We start from the raw sequence: 15,676 nt of genomic DNA, 5'->3' as shown, positions 1-15,676 counted from the left end.
TATGTGATATTGGAATTTACTTCCTAATAGGAATGACAATGGGTAATGGACCCGACCCGGATCCGTGGATCCAGATCCGCTGAATTCAGCGGATCTGGATCCTCAATTTTTGGACCCAACGGATCCGGGTAGGATATGGATCTGTGGTTTTGAAAACGGATCTGGATCGGGTCATAAGTCATTACCCGGATCCGGATCCGTTTACCCGTTTTTATATAAAAATATAAATATAAAGACTTAAGAATTGTAGCATTATTGAAGTTTGTTGAACTTTTAATACTATTTATGTTAGATTTGTTAAATTTGATTTTAGTGAATGTTTGTATGGACAAATAGCGTTGTTATTGAAGTTTTATTAAACTACTCCCTCCGTATTTTTTTAAGAGATACACTTGCCTTTTCCGGCCGTATTTATTTAAGAGATACACTTGCCATTTTTAGTAACTTATCAACCCCACCATCTAATTAAATAATACATCTAATATACCCTATCACCCATCATCCTATTAAACAAATATTTTCATAAACTCACCCCACCCTCCACCCACCAAAATGACATGGCCCCCACATATTTAATTATTAAAATATCTATCCAACCCCACTTGCTTTATTATTTTATTTCACTCAATTATTCTTCTTAATACCCGTGCCCAGCCAAGTGTATCTCTTAAAAAAATACGGAGGGAGTATGTTTTAAGGTTAAAATGAAAATTAGGGTCGTTTGATGAAAAAATAAGTTAGGATCCGTTTTGGACCCTGATCTATAGGACCCGTCGGATCTGGATCTTGATCCTCATCTTCATTACCCAGCGGATCCGGGTAGGATGTGGATCCTTTACTAAAAAACGGATCTGAATCTGGATCCTAGAGCCGTATCCTACCCGGCCATCCCTACTTCTAAGGGTTAGTCCATTTCCATAATTTTTAGGAAGAAACTCTTGTTTTAACTTGGTGCTTAGATGGCTTAGGAAAAAAATTAAGTAACATTTAAATAAGAGTCCCCTCTTATCGTTGCTCTAGTACTCCAAAGTAACTAAACCCAAGCAAGTCAACGGTCAAGAACACGGACGCGTAGTGACGCACATTCACCTCGACGACAACGATGCCACAGATCAGTCATCAGTGCGCAAATGTTGTTTCCAAATTCAAATTCGTACCCAAAAAAAAACGTATGTTTCAAAACAATAGAAAGAAAATGCCACAACTTCAACCCGTTAATATTGGCTTTCACTTTTCAGCAGAGACCTTAAGCTTAAGCTTAAGCTTAAACTTAAACTTAAATGTAATTAACAGTCAAAATCGTTGATTGTTTAGATCTTTAACACAATCTGAGAGCTGGGTTTTCTCCCATTCTAACATTTCTGCAATCATTTCTGGAGAAAAATGACTGAGGGTTTATGCCCTTTCTTCAAGGTATCACCTTTATGGCTTTATTTTCCGATTTCTTTGTACTCTTATTAAGCTTTGTACAAGTATTAGACCGTTTCTGTTCAAGTAATCTTGTGGGTAGTTGTCAGATTTTGACATTTTCTTAATTCTTCTTTATTTTTGACAAAGTATGCTTCTGTAGAAGTTGTGGGTATTTGGGGTTTGCTGGGAATACAAGTTACTTGTATTTATTATTGTCTCTATCTGTCTATCATCAGCTTATTTTGTTTTCTTCCTATTTTTAGTAAAAAATGAGTTAAAAAGGGTTTGTAATTAGCTGCTAAATGTTGGTGAGTATTTTTTCTTTTTTTTGGATGTTGGTGAGTAATTAATCTTGTCCAAAGTGGGCAGAAAACAAGAAATTGATTGATAGCTTTCCTTTTGTAAACGAATGTGGTTTACATGCATTTAGTTAATGGTAAAGTTCTGTTTTCTGGGTTTACTATTTTTTCAATCTTTGTCCTAATTGGCATTAGGTATGATGCAATTACTTTTTTTTTTCTTTTTTTTTTTTTTTTTTGTAATTACAGATTTTACATGTTTTTGTGCTTAATGGATTGTGTAGGGTGAAATTGTTGCATGGTTAGAAATTAGATGATTGACCTAGTTTGCATTTGAAACCATTTTATATGTATTCTTCTTCATTGCACACTTATTTAATTTACGCGCTACCTGGAAAATCACACCTTGTGTTGCTTAATCATTGTAGATAGTAAAAGTATTTCACAAATATGCAATTTAATTAGATAGTTAGTGATGCCTCTTTCAATGACATAGTTGCATTTTATGTCATACAGGATGCTTTTGTTCTTAAGCCTCCAAAGATGTCTTCCTTAACAATAAAGATGATAATGCTAGTGATTGCTACAGTATGTGGAGTATATATTTGTTCAGTCTGTCTTAAACAAATAAGCAACCAAACCAAGTCTAGTATTGAAGTTATTGGGAGACCAGGCATTATTTGTGAGACCAACAATTTGAATTACCCGTACTTGCATTACCCACAGCCCGAAACATTTAGCAGGTAAATTGGAATTGTTTCAAATCAGTGATGTTTTTGTGTGTGCTTGAATTGGATTTTGAATGTTGATTTCCTTGTGTTTTAGGGCTGAATGTGCTGGAAATCCAGTCCGGTTCTTTGTTATAATAACAATGCAGAGATCAGGGAGCGGATGGTTTGAGACGTTGTTAAATAGTCATGTGAATGTCAGTTCCAATGGTGAGATATTCTCTGTGATGGATAGGAGAGATAATGTCTCCTCTATTATTAGGACTCTTGATAAGGTTTACAATTTGGACTGGTTCAATAGTGCCTCCAAGAATGAATGCTCAGCTGCTGTTGGGCTCAAATGGATGTTGAATCAGGTAAATATGAGACTGATTTCTAGTTGTTTGTGTTGATTTCCGGATGAGGTTACTTTTTCTGTTACTTTTATGCTTTTTAGACTTTTTGATGTGACTTATAGAAGGATTTGGTAGTGAAGCGAAGTGCTTTCCATAAAAAGATACAATACATTATAATTTGAGAAGTGAATTAACAAGCATCGTGAATTTAGAACTGAGAGTTGATTTAAGATGGAATACTTGCTGACTGCTGAGACATTTTAATTATTTTGATTGAAATTTCGGATGTGGAAGTGCCAATTGGGTCATTGCTTGAATGTGATCTAACTTCCAATAATCTCATTGTAAGATCTTATCCTAAGCGGGGAATCTATGGTGTAATGGTTCTAGACCCAGTAATTCTCCGACAAATTAGTGCTACTTCCTGTTTCTTGCATTGTATAGTTTGTTAGTTAGTGATAATTGGATTTTTTTTGGTTATAAATCCTCTACTTCTATATACGCCTCAAGAAAAAAATGTCCCCCCCCCCCTTCAGTTTTCATGTATGTTATATGTCTTTTAAAAACTGGTTCATTACCTAATCAACCAAGTCAGCAATTTGATTGCCATTTGCCATTTTACAGCTTTTGTTTATGTAAAGAAACAATTTATGTGCTCATCTAAAAATTATGAATAAAAGGACAGAAAGATAAAATAGAAAACAGAGGGAGGGAGAGGGAAGTGAGAATGACAAATGACATAATATATCGCGTCCTCTGTGAATACGCTTGTAGCTGTTGTGGGTGAAGCTTCCATCTCTTGAAAAGTGAAAATTTTTGGCAGCCATGGGCTACTTTTTGGGTTGAGAACAAGGCATTTTCTTAGTTATTATGGCTTAAAGCCTCTTACTAAAATTCTTCTACTATGGTCAAGGTCAACAATTTATCGCATATCAGCAATAACAAAGGGGCCTAATAAGCTTGCGGTTCTTGCCTCTTGAGAGGAGCTTGGTGGATGATATGTTATGCCTTGTTAAACATAGCACTCCCCTGTCAGGTTAAGTGAACTGAGTGGGTTTCTGAATTCTGAAGGATAACAGAATCAGCATGCTCAATAGTAAGAGAAATAAAAAAATACTAAACAAGGCTTTATGTTCACTTTTCCAATGGATGTAAGAAAAAATCTTATGACATGTGTTGCAGGCAGTAATGAACATTAGTAATTGTAATAATTGTATATAGAATTTTGTAAAGTAAATTACATGTCAATGTCCATGGAAATGCTTTCAGCCCCAAATATCTATGAAAAAAGTACATGTTTGGAATGTGAAATCTATGAAATCATAAATCGCAAATTGAGCTACATGTTGTGTATTCATGTGTACTGTTAGTACTAGTGGTTGAATGAAAAGTTCTATGGAGTTCAAAGGTTAATGAGAGAAAGAGATAGATTCGAAGGGAGATGATGGGAGGCAATATTTTCTGATTTGTCTGCATATGTAATTGCTTAACTTAACCAACGATGGTATAAAAAATGAACACGGAGATCATTCAATACTCATGAATATCACTTTTGAAATTGTTCTTCCATGAAAGATAATGCATCCTTGTTCTCATATGACTTGTGTCAATTCTCTTTTGGTAAGAAAAGTGATAAGTCTCATTCTTCGTGCCAAAATTTCTCACCCTGATGCCAAGACATTGTTTCAAGCATTAGTGGTTTGTTATCACTCTACACTTTTGTAATAGTTAGCCTGGGATGTCTCCGAACACTCTGGTCTGCTGCATTTATGTGCAAAGTGAATGTACCCATGTGTTTAGGTCACTTGATGTGTTAATTCTTACTAGCTTGATTGGGTATGATTCACTCTCATAGTCCCATCTTGATATGCCCAAATGGTGGTGATATTTTAATAACTAAATGCTGAAGCATAATGTTGTTTATCTTTATTTTGTATTGTCTTATTGGAAGACTACCTATGTGTAGCCCTTAATCCCTTATTAAAGATTTATTTGTCATACATGTTGCTTGCCGGTGGATTTGACTTGTAGCAAGAAAAACTGGTTTGGTTATACACTTTTATACTTGACTCAGATTGCCACCTCTAAAATTTTAGGGGCTGATGGACTATCCTGAAGAGATAGTTGAGTATTTTAACAGAAGGGGTGTGTCTGCTGTATTTCTGTTTCGAAGAAATTTACTGCGCCGGTTGATTTCAGTACTTGCAAATTCCTTTGACCGCCACGCTAAGATATTAAATGGAACCCACAAATCTCATGTACATTCTCTCGAAGAGGTACAAACCTTGTTCCTTCTTTTATTCCTGTTTGGTTGTGTGGGTTAATGTAGGCTTATCTGCTGCTGATTTTTTTGTTTTTGTTTTGGTAGGCTGAGACTCTTTCAAAATACAAACCTCTCATCAATTCAACATCACTATTATCTTCTCTGAAGGAAACGGAGTTCACGATGGCACAGGCTTTAACCTACTTCAACAGCACTCGCCATATTACTCTATATTATGAAGATCTTATCAAGAACCGCACTGTAAGAACTAAGCTGATTATTTTCCAGTTTTCAGTGAACTCAAACAAATGCAATCGTTATGCACCTCGGTGTTAAGCTTACAGTGTCTGCACTCAATGCACTACCCTGTTTGGTTGTTGTCGTTTCCTCCTTATTTTTTGTGACCATTGAGAAGCAGGAAATATCTTCGCATAAACTGCTAGTATCATCAAGGACAGGTAGATAAATTATATAGTGAAATGACCCTTCGTTTTATACCATTTTCTAACTGTGCACTTCCTCGTGAAGATGAAATCATGGAATGTATCTAAATTTCTATGGATACTATCTCATTTGGGCACTATTTATCAATCAACCTTGACAATCTTTCTTCAACCATTATATAAGAAAAAACATAGTCAAGTATCAGGAAAAGTATCTAAATTTCTATGGATACTATAGTTCATCACTATTAACCCCGTGGAGGTTAATAGTGATGAATGATAGTATCCATAGAAATTCACTAATCTTGTATAGTACCATGTGGAGGTTTGGTTACAGAGTCGGGTTTTTTATTTTTTCTTTTTCGAGAACCATATGTAATTGGCAAAACTGGAGGTATACTGTTAAATTTTCCCACAAAACTGTCTTTCATCTTCTCATATGTTCTTTTCTTCTCCATCTTTTGCAGAAACTGGCGGACGTTCAAGATTTTCTTGGGATACCACATATGAACTTAACAAGCCGGCAAGTAAAGATACACAAAGGTCATCTGAGGGAGCATATCAAGAATTGGATTGATGTCAATAAGACACTCAATGGAACAGCTTATGAGAAGTTCCTTCAACTTGACTACTGAAGAGTTGTCGGCTAACGTGTACATAATGCTGGTTCGTATAGTGAGCGTGGAAGCTGAGACCGAACGCATGAAGCTTCCTTTTCAACTTACTGGGACCAGCTAAGTGATCTTTAGATTGTTCCCGGTTAATGTTATTTTGCGACAGTCCATGAGAGCGCGGGAATGTGTAGAGCAGTGATAGGAAGTTGGGAAGCCCTTGTATTAATTTCAGTTAGGTAGGTAGGATTACAGTTTCATGCAAGTGAGCTAAAATTTTGCATAATTGTAGTTTTTTTTTTTACTGTTTTAGGAAAAAAGGATTGTGACTTGTGAGAGAGTTGAAAAACTCTTCTTGTTGTAGCTAATTCAGCAAACTGTGGCTTGCTAGTGTACCAATTGTTTGAACAGGTTATGGGAAAGATGAACGCATGGCCAAAAAGAAGCGATTGCCATGGATTTATTATCTGCATTTTACAATCGTATACTACCTCCGTTTCATAATAAATGCAACATTTCTTTTTTTTTCATGTATTCAAACACGCTTTTTTAGACATAAATATATCTAACTGCATATAAGTAAAAGTTATAAGAAATTGATATTTGGAATCTTCACATTGACATGAATTTAACATCTCACCTGACTACCTTTTTTTTCCTTATATAATGGTGACATAAAATTTGTCAAATCTAAATGAGAAATACTACATGTATTGCGAAACAGAGGTAGTACATATAGATTACTACAAAAGAAATGAAACGGCTTACAAAATTCATCTTGTACCTGCCGTGCATGAAATATTCAATTTTGAAGTGAAATCAACAAAATTCATGATCTGAAGGTTTCCTTAGAAAACAAATGTGCAATGAAATTAGGCTTAGGCATTATTTTTTTGGATTAAATGAATCTTAAATAATCTAAAATTCTAAACTTACTTATACTGTTAAATGTTCATGCCCCAGTTACTACTTTCAATTACCATATTATGGTGTGTATTTTATAAAAAGTAAATGTAGAATATACACTTGGATGGATGTTCTAAACTTCTAATTTATATATAATTGTGCGACAAATTGTATATCTGATGGTTGACTAAGATGGTAAGACATCAAATTTACATGTTAAAATTCATGACTTGACATGCGAAGTACACAAGTTCATTACAATTACACCAATTCACCACCACTGCACTGCCTACCAAATATGCCCCAAGATTCATATCCAGTTTACGCTGTTACAATTCTTATGAAATATGTCGAGTTTTATCAGAGCTCCTTGTTGAAATACAAACACGTATCCGTCAACCCGTCTATATGCATCCAAAAGCTCCTTCATTACATGAAATTATGATGCTGTAATAACAAGATCATAACAATTTACAAGTACGGAGTAACAATCTACCCGACTCCGTTAGAAGTGTTGTCCAGAGCTCAACAAAAATGAAAAATGAAAACAACTCTGAGGACTGGGTCTAAAACAGGGTACTCAACCAACGCCTTCATGAGTTGCTAGCATTTGCATGTGCAATTAAACTGGCTTCAAGAATGTGCACACACAAATACATGATGGTAAAAGGACAAATGAGCTAATAATGCTGAAGATGGCAACACTCCAATTATCAGGGAAAGTTATCAACTCCTCCAACCAAACATCAGTTAGTCATAGTCATACTGTTCACATGTCGTTTTAATCTATTTTCTTGTCAACTCAAAGTTACCTGCAACAATAAGAACTGGTCAAATCAACCAAAAGGAAAATTTAATTTTTTTTCAACTTTCACATGTTAAAATATAGAACATCTTGATGATTAAAGTACTATAACAATGTTTATTAGGGTAAGCAAAAAGAAAATTTATACACTTCCACATAATTTATGGCGCCTTTATTGGCGATTCATGAAGAACTGAGGATAGATACAAACACGAAAAGGATACAAACACGAGTATATACGCGAAATAGATAGAAAAACAACTTTTTTGAAAAAATTAATTTTACCGAACAAATGTGATTTGTCAAAATATGCAAATTAGACACGGTCACACGCCAAACAAAACCCTATGGTGCCTTCCGTAAGGTTCTAAATTACAATTTACCTGAACCCCAGGATATTCCCACCCCACACCGGGGTTAGAATATGAATGAAACTAGTAGTGGTGATAGACTGGTAGTTTCATTCATATTCTAGCCCCGGTGTGGGGTGGGAATATTATATGTATCTCTACACATAAATTAACAGTTAATTTTATTGTAAATTCTTTATCAAATAGGCTCTATAAAGCAGGATCTAGGATCCATGTGAGCTACCAAAATTGTAAAACACAAGTTGTTACTTTTTATAGAATATCCTACAGCACAGAAGCACACAGAGCATATTCAACTAGCTAAACACAAGGTCAGGGCAAAGTTTGACTCTATTTTTGTTCTAAACAGTTAACAATAAAGCTACGGTGCAGAAATTATATTTTTTTCCAAATGGGCTGTTATTGCGGCTGTATCGTTCAACGCCAAAGTCGGAACTTAATCAAAAGATACTCTCAGCATCCTCAGGTACTCCTAACTTTTAGTTGGAAAGCTGAAAGCCTGACAAGAATGTTTAAAGGCCCTAACTCCTAAGAAAGTATCAAAAACAGTCCCAGCACTTTAATATGGAGTACATGCAACACCGTCTCTCTTCCAAAACACTACTTAACATTTGAATTCAAAAGGTTTCACAATTGTCATCATAAAGTGTAAAACAACACTAAGTATAAAAATTAACAGTCGTGCTAAACCATGGCTCGAGTGAATTTCAACAAATAAATGTTTGGTAGAGCACAATGCACACACACTAGTCTCAAAGAACTTTGCATTTCAAAATTTACATCACCAAGTTGGACAACTGTCAAATCTGCCACTGTCACTCTGTGATTCATGCAACCTTTGCTTGCAAATTATACCATGCACTCATGCAGTGCGACTAACTGCCAACAAACTCTATGTATTTGTTTTTTTCAAAAGACTTGTCAAAAATTTCCATTCATACATAACAAAATCATCAACAATCCTCTACTTCAGTCCATCCGACTATCAAATCTCCTAAGATATTATTCACTTAATACCACTTAACTTATACCTTTTAAATCCCACGCTGCCAACCTAGTAGTAATGAGAGTGAAGTTGGCTTCATGTCCTCTTTTAGAGACGTCGCCTAATAGTTTAGAATTTGAAGGCAGACGCCGGCGGGAGCCAGAATAAATTGGCTCCAAGTCTGACAGATTTCATTCCCCAGGGGCAGGTAAGGCTTTAAAAAAGGTGGAAGTGAAATGAGTACCGAGGTTCACCTTGAGGCGCACAACAGTTTCACAATATTTATAAGGCACGCGCCTGGCATAGGGGACTCTGAATTCCTTGGTGCTCCTTGAGCTTTTTTATATATTGGCGCATGGCATTGTATTGTAAATGACAGCTGATATGGAAGAAAAATAAGTCAAGTCAATACGGAACGGAGGGATTAGCAAATTAGAATCTAATTTTCCGTTTCATATCCCACAATTGTCATCCCAACTACCCTACAAGGCAACCACGGAGTTAGTACTACTACTACTACTACTCTTAAGACACGATATTTTCATCTCATTCTTTCTCTTATAAATATACTATCTCATCTTTCATTCAAGGATATTTTTAAGCATTGTTATCACACAAAACCCGAAGAGTTTTAGATCCCCCGATGCAGAGTAAACCCATAGTTGCTTCCGATGATTGGCAAGCAAATTGTTTAACTTATTAGTTCCCAAAAGCTAAGAAGTAAACACTGTAGCGCGAGAAAGTTGTAAAGTCATTGCATTAGTGACTATGCGAACTTTGTTTAAAATAGACGAGATAGACACAACCATTCAATTAAGTTTGAAGCATCACATACATTACATTACACATACGTAAATACATACATACATACATACATACATTGTGTATGTACGTATGTGAATATAAAAATATATGTACACGTATATATGTATCTGTGTATGTGTATATGTGTATAATATGTATGTATGTGACTATGTGTATAAATTGAAGCAAAGTACACCACGCATGCAATAATCAAATCCTGACCCCCACCCCCACCCACTCAAAACATATACAGTTGTACCTCAAGGAATCTTCAAGGTGGCTGGGACTGGTGTGGTGGCTATGTTACTCAGACACGGGTGTCGGTGTCGTGTCCGACAAGGTGTCGGAGTATCTGACACTCCGATCCAAATATTTGCAGACACTCCGACACGGTCAAAGGAGTGTCTTGACCTTTTTTTTAGACACGGTTCGCTTGCAAGTGTCGGAAAAAAAATCGACACTTTTAATAAAAACTACAAAAATAGTGTTAAATAATATAATTATATAAAAAAAAATGAAAATAAAAATATTAATTAAGTTTAAGTTAAAATTCTAAAGCAGGATAAAATCTATCCTAAAGAGTTTAAAAGTACAAAGAATTGAAAAAGTAAGAAACAAATGAAAAAAAAAGAAAATGCTAACTTTTTGTAAAGTTATCAGTGAGCACGTGGGTTTGTTCCCCACTTCCCATCTTTTCCTTTCTTTTATTTATTACGAAGTATACGGGTAGGCCTAGGGTATTTTGAAAAAGGGTAAAAAAAAAGAATAAGTTTGGAAAGTCCAGTCCACCACTCAGTCACTCACCATCACCAACAACGCATAACTCAGCATAAGGCAGAAAAATGACCGGAAGGAAACGAAGACAACCATGGAAGACTCTCAAACAGTCAATTATCGGTGAAAATCAGAATCAAAGAGTGCAATCTAGGCGTTTTTTCTTCAACAACAAAAGCCCCAACATAATTGTTCTTCTCTCGCTTCTCCCCACCTTCAATTTCTAGATCTAGGGTTTCGAATTTTTCTTTCTACTCCCGATTTCGACACTTCAAATTGGACTCTTTTCCGACACTGGTGTCGACACCTCCCCAGGCACGTGTCGAGTGTCGTGTCGCGGATCGGGTCGTGTCGACACCGACACCCACCGTCAAATGGAGTGTCGGAGTAACATAGTGTGGTGGTATCAGAGTTTAGTGTTCAAGTACTATAAATATCACCAGGAGTTAAGAGGTAAGAGCATCTTGCCCTGCATACTTTTATGCTAAAGAACCTAAAACCTTCCACTTCCCTCCTTAACTTCAAGCTAGAAATGGGCTGCAATAAGTTGATAATTGCTTGGTTTATTCTGGCAATGCTTTTCCACCAAGAAATCCAGCTTGTCAAAGGAAGACAACTGAGATTAGGGAAAACCAAAGATTTCCAAAAGTTCCATAGTCACCAAAAAACAAAGGAAACCACAAAAAACCACATAAACATACATGATGACAGACCAAAAAGAGAAACAAATGTTAATGAGCTCCAACATACGGCGCCAGTTCAGGTCAGTGACGAATCTCAGTCAATACCAGGTTCACCACCATCCCCTGGTCAATTAGATGGTTTTAGACCCACCGCCCCAGGTCGAAGCCCTGGTGCTGGACATTCATTTCACAACTAGAATTACATGCCAGAGTAGTTGTGTACTTATCATGCATTCTATGAATTATATATGAAGTCAGTTCTTTTATTCTATGTTTACCCATTTGTGTTTATAATAACGTCAACAATACATGCCAAGATACTAACTCTGCATGCATGCAGCAATGACTCTTAATCCATTTTTTTCCTAGTCTATTTTCGTATCTGTCAATATCTTCAGCTGGGGGTAAAACTCGACAACATTCAACAAGAATACAAGTCTAATTGCATAACATAGTACTTCATTTCATCCTCTTCAAAGAAAATAGCAAATGACCGTCAATGACTATATTACTGCCGTTCTACATTATCCTTCCTCGGGTTTTTTTTTAATTGCAGTGGAGTGAGGGTTTAGGGTAACTTTGACCATTAGTATCTTAAATTATCTTTTTAGGTAAAAATAAAATAAAAAGTTGATATTTTATCAAGATGAACCCAATAAGTTTACACATTATTATATTTTTCCTTATGTATAAATCACAAAAGATGGTCAAAGGGAAATGTGTGAATAGTGTAACTCCAAATGATGCAATTGAAAAAACGGAGGAAATAGTAGTTTAAGTAGATTCTATTTGTCACAAGTACTTAATGCAGATTTACAGAACAACTGGAGCACTAAGAATTATGTATGGTAGAAGTCCACAATCCATCAATGTGGTGATTTTGTTCCAATTTTAGTAGTTGCAGTACTTTAAAGAGGGTATTGCTTTTCAAAAAAGCCCCAACTGTAGAAACGTATCCAGGCCCTAAACAGTGCGGCAGTATTTCACCGTATTCAGGCAAAGATCGCATAAAAGCAAGGTTTGCAGGTTGACAACTCTGCCAAGTTGAATCAACTTCTATGTCCATAAAATGAGGTGATAACATACACCTTGTCCTCATAAAATGAGGGAGTATAATTTTGTACTTCGTAGGTGATATTTTAACATCCAATAAAATATATCTAAAACAACGGAAAAGTCCGTTATATGTAAAATAACAAAAATCTTGCCTTCTAATTTCAAAAAAAAAAAAAAAAAGTGTCCAGCTTTGTGAACTCAAACATCAAGATCAAAGGTCATTGTTTCTATTTACTCCAATACACTATCGGTCTATCGCAATTCTGCCTCCCCCATAAAAGAAACAAAAACTAAGTAAGCATCATTAATGTATATTCTAAAAGCCGAGAATGTAAAGATGATATTTATTGCAATCTTACCAACGTCCTAAAATTTAGATTAACCCACAGTGTATTATTAGCAATATTAGCACTCAAAGGTTCCTATACAGTTTGTTTAACACCTTGAATAGCATAATGATCCAGTTACGTTCACGGTTTCACAACAAGACGAAGAGGTGATCGTGAGAGCTACTTAAAAGCAAGACCTTGCACCAATGGTGTGTAAGAAAAAAATATTGGCATGCCATTCTAGAGGATCTTCAATTCTTCATCAACATGAGGTTGCCCAAAGTAACTCAATCCACAAGAAAAAGGCAAATACTCTTTATAGACATTTTAGAGATCCTTCATAATAACGAAAATCGTTAGAAGCACTGGTCTATTTTTAGTGATACGGTGATACCTCTTCATCCTCATTTGGAATTCCCAGATCAATACATTCTCCACATGCTTTTCTCAAAACTTATGTTTTACCCCTCATAATTAAAAAATGTTAGCCTTAAGAACCTCTATCATGACTATATGCAAAATAGAAGCAAATTTGAAATTTGTCTCCAATTTTATCCCACCCACTGATTTCCACAAATTTCATTTATTTCTCCCACAACAACACGATAGGGGTATTTCCATTCTTCTGTGGATTAAACTGCTTTGAGAACATCATGTCACATTTTTAAAGCCTTAAGAAGACCTTTCGCATGGAGAAACTATGATGGTTCTTTCACACAATTTTTGCAAGGTTTTGCTTTTAAGTGGGTTTCAAAAACTCCTCTTCATCTTGGTTTGGATGCAATTAGAGTATTTGTGGTGTCTCTGGTGTATGGTTCAGAGTATTACACAATAACCTTTGATTTCTATGACTAAGCCGAGGGTCCATTTAAATTTTGGATATTGGTAAGATTCTAAATATAAAAAGTACTTTGCGTCCTTCAAATGAACACCAACTCTGTTCTAGGCTTTCAAAAGAACTACCAGATGTTGTTTACTTAGCTTTTTGTAACATTGGATAAGGGTGTTATTTGTTGCGGAAATAGTGTACTAGAGTTTGCTAGTTGTCTTTAGACGATCCAGATATAGAAGCAGTGACCTCCATTCTTTTGTTGAGAAATCTACAAGTCAAAGTTTATATGTTTTGTTAGTTTAAGGGGATAAGTTTTTTCATTGGAATAAAAAAAAAATTATTATTTAACAGAAATGGAGTTTCAATTTAATTTAAATATTGAAATTTAAGATTTTGGATGTTATAATGTCACTTGTATAATACGGAGCAATATATTTAATTTCCATTATTGATTTCTAACTTGAAATCTGATACTTATTTTATATTATGTTTATGTCTATCTTACTCGTGTCCAAAATCAAGACACGGTTAACATGACTTCAAATTTGAGTTTTTTTTAGTCTAACGCTTAGATATCATATCCCAGTAACATAGGCTCTTAAGAGTTTCCAAAAAGTCACTCAAAGAAGTGATATTGAAAATGGTATAATCTATGGTTGAGTCATCTATATTTTCTGGTTATGTCAAATGGAAATCCTAACAACTTCTTAGATAAGATTTCTGTGAGCCCTGGCATAGTGGGCATGATTTACTTCAATGAAATCTTAGTTCTACCAAGAAATTTTGCAGTTTAATCTATATTCGACACCGCACACCAAGATCATTAGTGACGATTTTTAAGACTATTTAGAAGATATAGGAGACTTCCACACAGTAGATGTGGTCGAATACCTTCACATTTTAGGCTGTCACCAAGCATTGAGATAATGGGCTTCTGATGATCTTCTAAGGCAATCTATTTTATTCTTGTATTGTTTACATCACACATGGGTAAGCAAAGACAATTTTCAGTCAAGTGTCACCTATGACTCAACGGAATATATGAACTTGAACATGAGAGCTAAGGAAGGCTTTAATTTTAGATGTGTTGGCACATTTTTTTTTTTACCATACCTAACTATAATACGAAGTATGTAATTCGCTCCCAACAAGTTTCCTTCAAGCTTAAATAAGACTAACATAACAGCAAAAGGGATCACGCCAAAGGTGGTACTCAGTCTCGTTTCCACGCGGCTAATAAGGAGTATATACAGTATCATTGGGCGGCCCTAAAAAGTTTTTTCTAGCAGACTTACCCATAAGTTAAATCTATACTTTAGCCACATCCAATGAGTCATTATACATGCAACCAACATTTATACATATTTCATCTCAACTTCTAATTTTTTGATAGCAAAATGCTTCCTTGTGTTTCCTTTGAGATTTTTCTCTTTGCTACCAACAAGGTTTCATGGGTAAGACTTATATAGCCTTCAAAATGGTTTCCATAAGAACCATACCATTCTTGCCGATCATGTCTCCTTGTATCATAATAATACTTCAATGGTTATCTTATATAACAGTCCCTCTAAAGTCTATACACTTGATGTACAACACTACTACTGCGTTGAAAGCTACATCCATTACCCTTCACCAGTTTTCTTAACTGTTAAAAATCAACTATGGAAAACATTGTTATCACGACAGGTTAACTTGCCCCTATTCTAAAGTTTTTTCACTCGTACAAGGAACATATTTTTCAAGAGAATCATCTTTAGAAAACATTTATGGCAAAAGAGTATATTTCAAAATGTAATATACACACAGCCTTCTGATGTTAGTTTAGCAGGTGACACAATGTTGTGCATAATCAAAACTTACAAAGTCCCCTTTTGACTACTTTTGGCATCGGTGGATGAGTGGATCTGGTGAATCATTCAAAATGCCAGTAAAATTGCTTGAAATTAACATTACCTGCAGAAAAAAAATATTCTATCAAGAACCACTTCTTCCTATATAAGAAGAGAAGTTTATCTTACAAGAATAGCATTCACCATAATATC

At 35.3% G+C, this 15,676-nt stretch overlaps 1 protein-coding gene and 1 long non-coding RNA gene across 5 annotated transcripts; one reads left to right on the top strand and one right to left on the bottom strand.

The window, feature by feature from the left end:
- The first annotated feature begins 1,126 nt into the window (after positions 1-1,126).
- On the top strand, positions 1,127-6,555 carry LOC110799053 (uncharacterized). Of its 4 annotated transcripts, none has more exons than XM_022004253.2 (6): positions 1,127-1,413; positions 2,226-2,452; positions 2,535-2,793; positions 4,869-5,048; positions 5,141-5,296; positions 5,946-6,555. In XM_022004253.2, exons 1-6 carry the CDS (start codon positions 1,384-1,386, stop codon positions 6,111-6,113), a joined length of 1,020 nt encoding a protein of 339 aa, XP_021859945.1. In that variant the 5' UTR covers positions 1,127-1,383; the 3' UTR covers positions 6,114-6,555. The 4 variants fall into 4 exon arrangements, with proteins under 4 accessions (XP_021859945.1, XP_056696825.1, XP_056696826.1 ...); XM_056840847.1 differs by lacking the exon at positions 1,127-1,413 and adding an exon at positions 1,697-1,718; XM_056840848.1 differs by lacking the exon at positions 1,127-1,413 and adding an exon at positions 1,713-1,846.
- Positions 6,556-7,122: 567 nt separating this feature from the next.
- On the bottom strand, positions 7,123-15,488 carry LOC110799046 (uncharacterized). The gene is made up of 4 exons (XR_008931141.1): positions 11,127-15,488; positions 10,220-10,246; positions 9,203-9,535; positions 7,123-7,807 (listed from the first exon to the last, which is right to left on the bottom strand). It is a non-coding gene; the product is annotated as an uncharacterized lncRNA (long non-coding RNA).
- Positions 15,489-15,676: the final 188 nt, after the last annotated feature.

The sequence above is a fragment of the Spinacia oleracea genome, chromosome 3 (assembly GCF_020520425.1).
Source record: "Spinacia oleracea cultivar Varoflay chromosome 3, BTI_SOV_V1, whole genome shotgun sequence".
Classification (NCBI taxonomy): domain Eukaryota; kingdom Viridiplantae; phylum Streptophyta; class Magnoliopsida; order Caryophyllales; family Amaranthaceae; genus Spinacia; species Spinacia oleracea.
Note: the sequence above shows the minus strand (reverse complement) of the source record. Positions and strands in the feature narration are given on the sequence as shown.

Excerpts from the sequence above, each read along its gene's own strand:
- LOC110799053 (XM_022004253.2), top strand. The coding sequence starts at position 1,384 with ATGACTGAGGGTTTATGCCCTTTCTTCAAG. Across the intron at positions 2,453-2,534 it reads CAGCCCGAAACATTTAGCAG|GGCTGAATGTGCTGGAAATC; the intron begins GTAAATTGGAAT and ends CTTGTGTTTTAG. Across the intron at positions 5,049-5,140 it reads ATGTACATTCTCTCGAAGAG|GCTGAGACTCTTTCAAAATA; the intron begins GTACAAACCTTG and ends TTGTTTTGGTAG.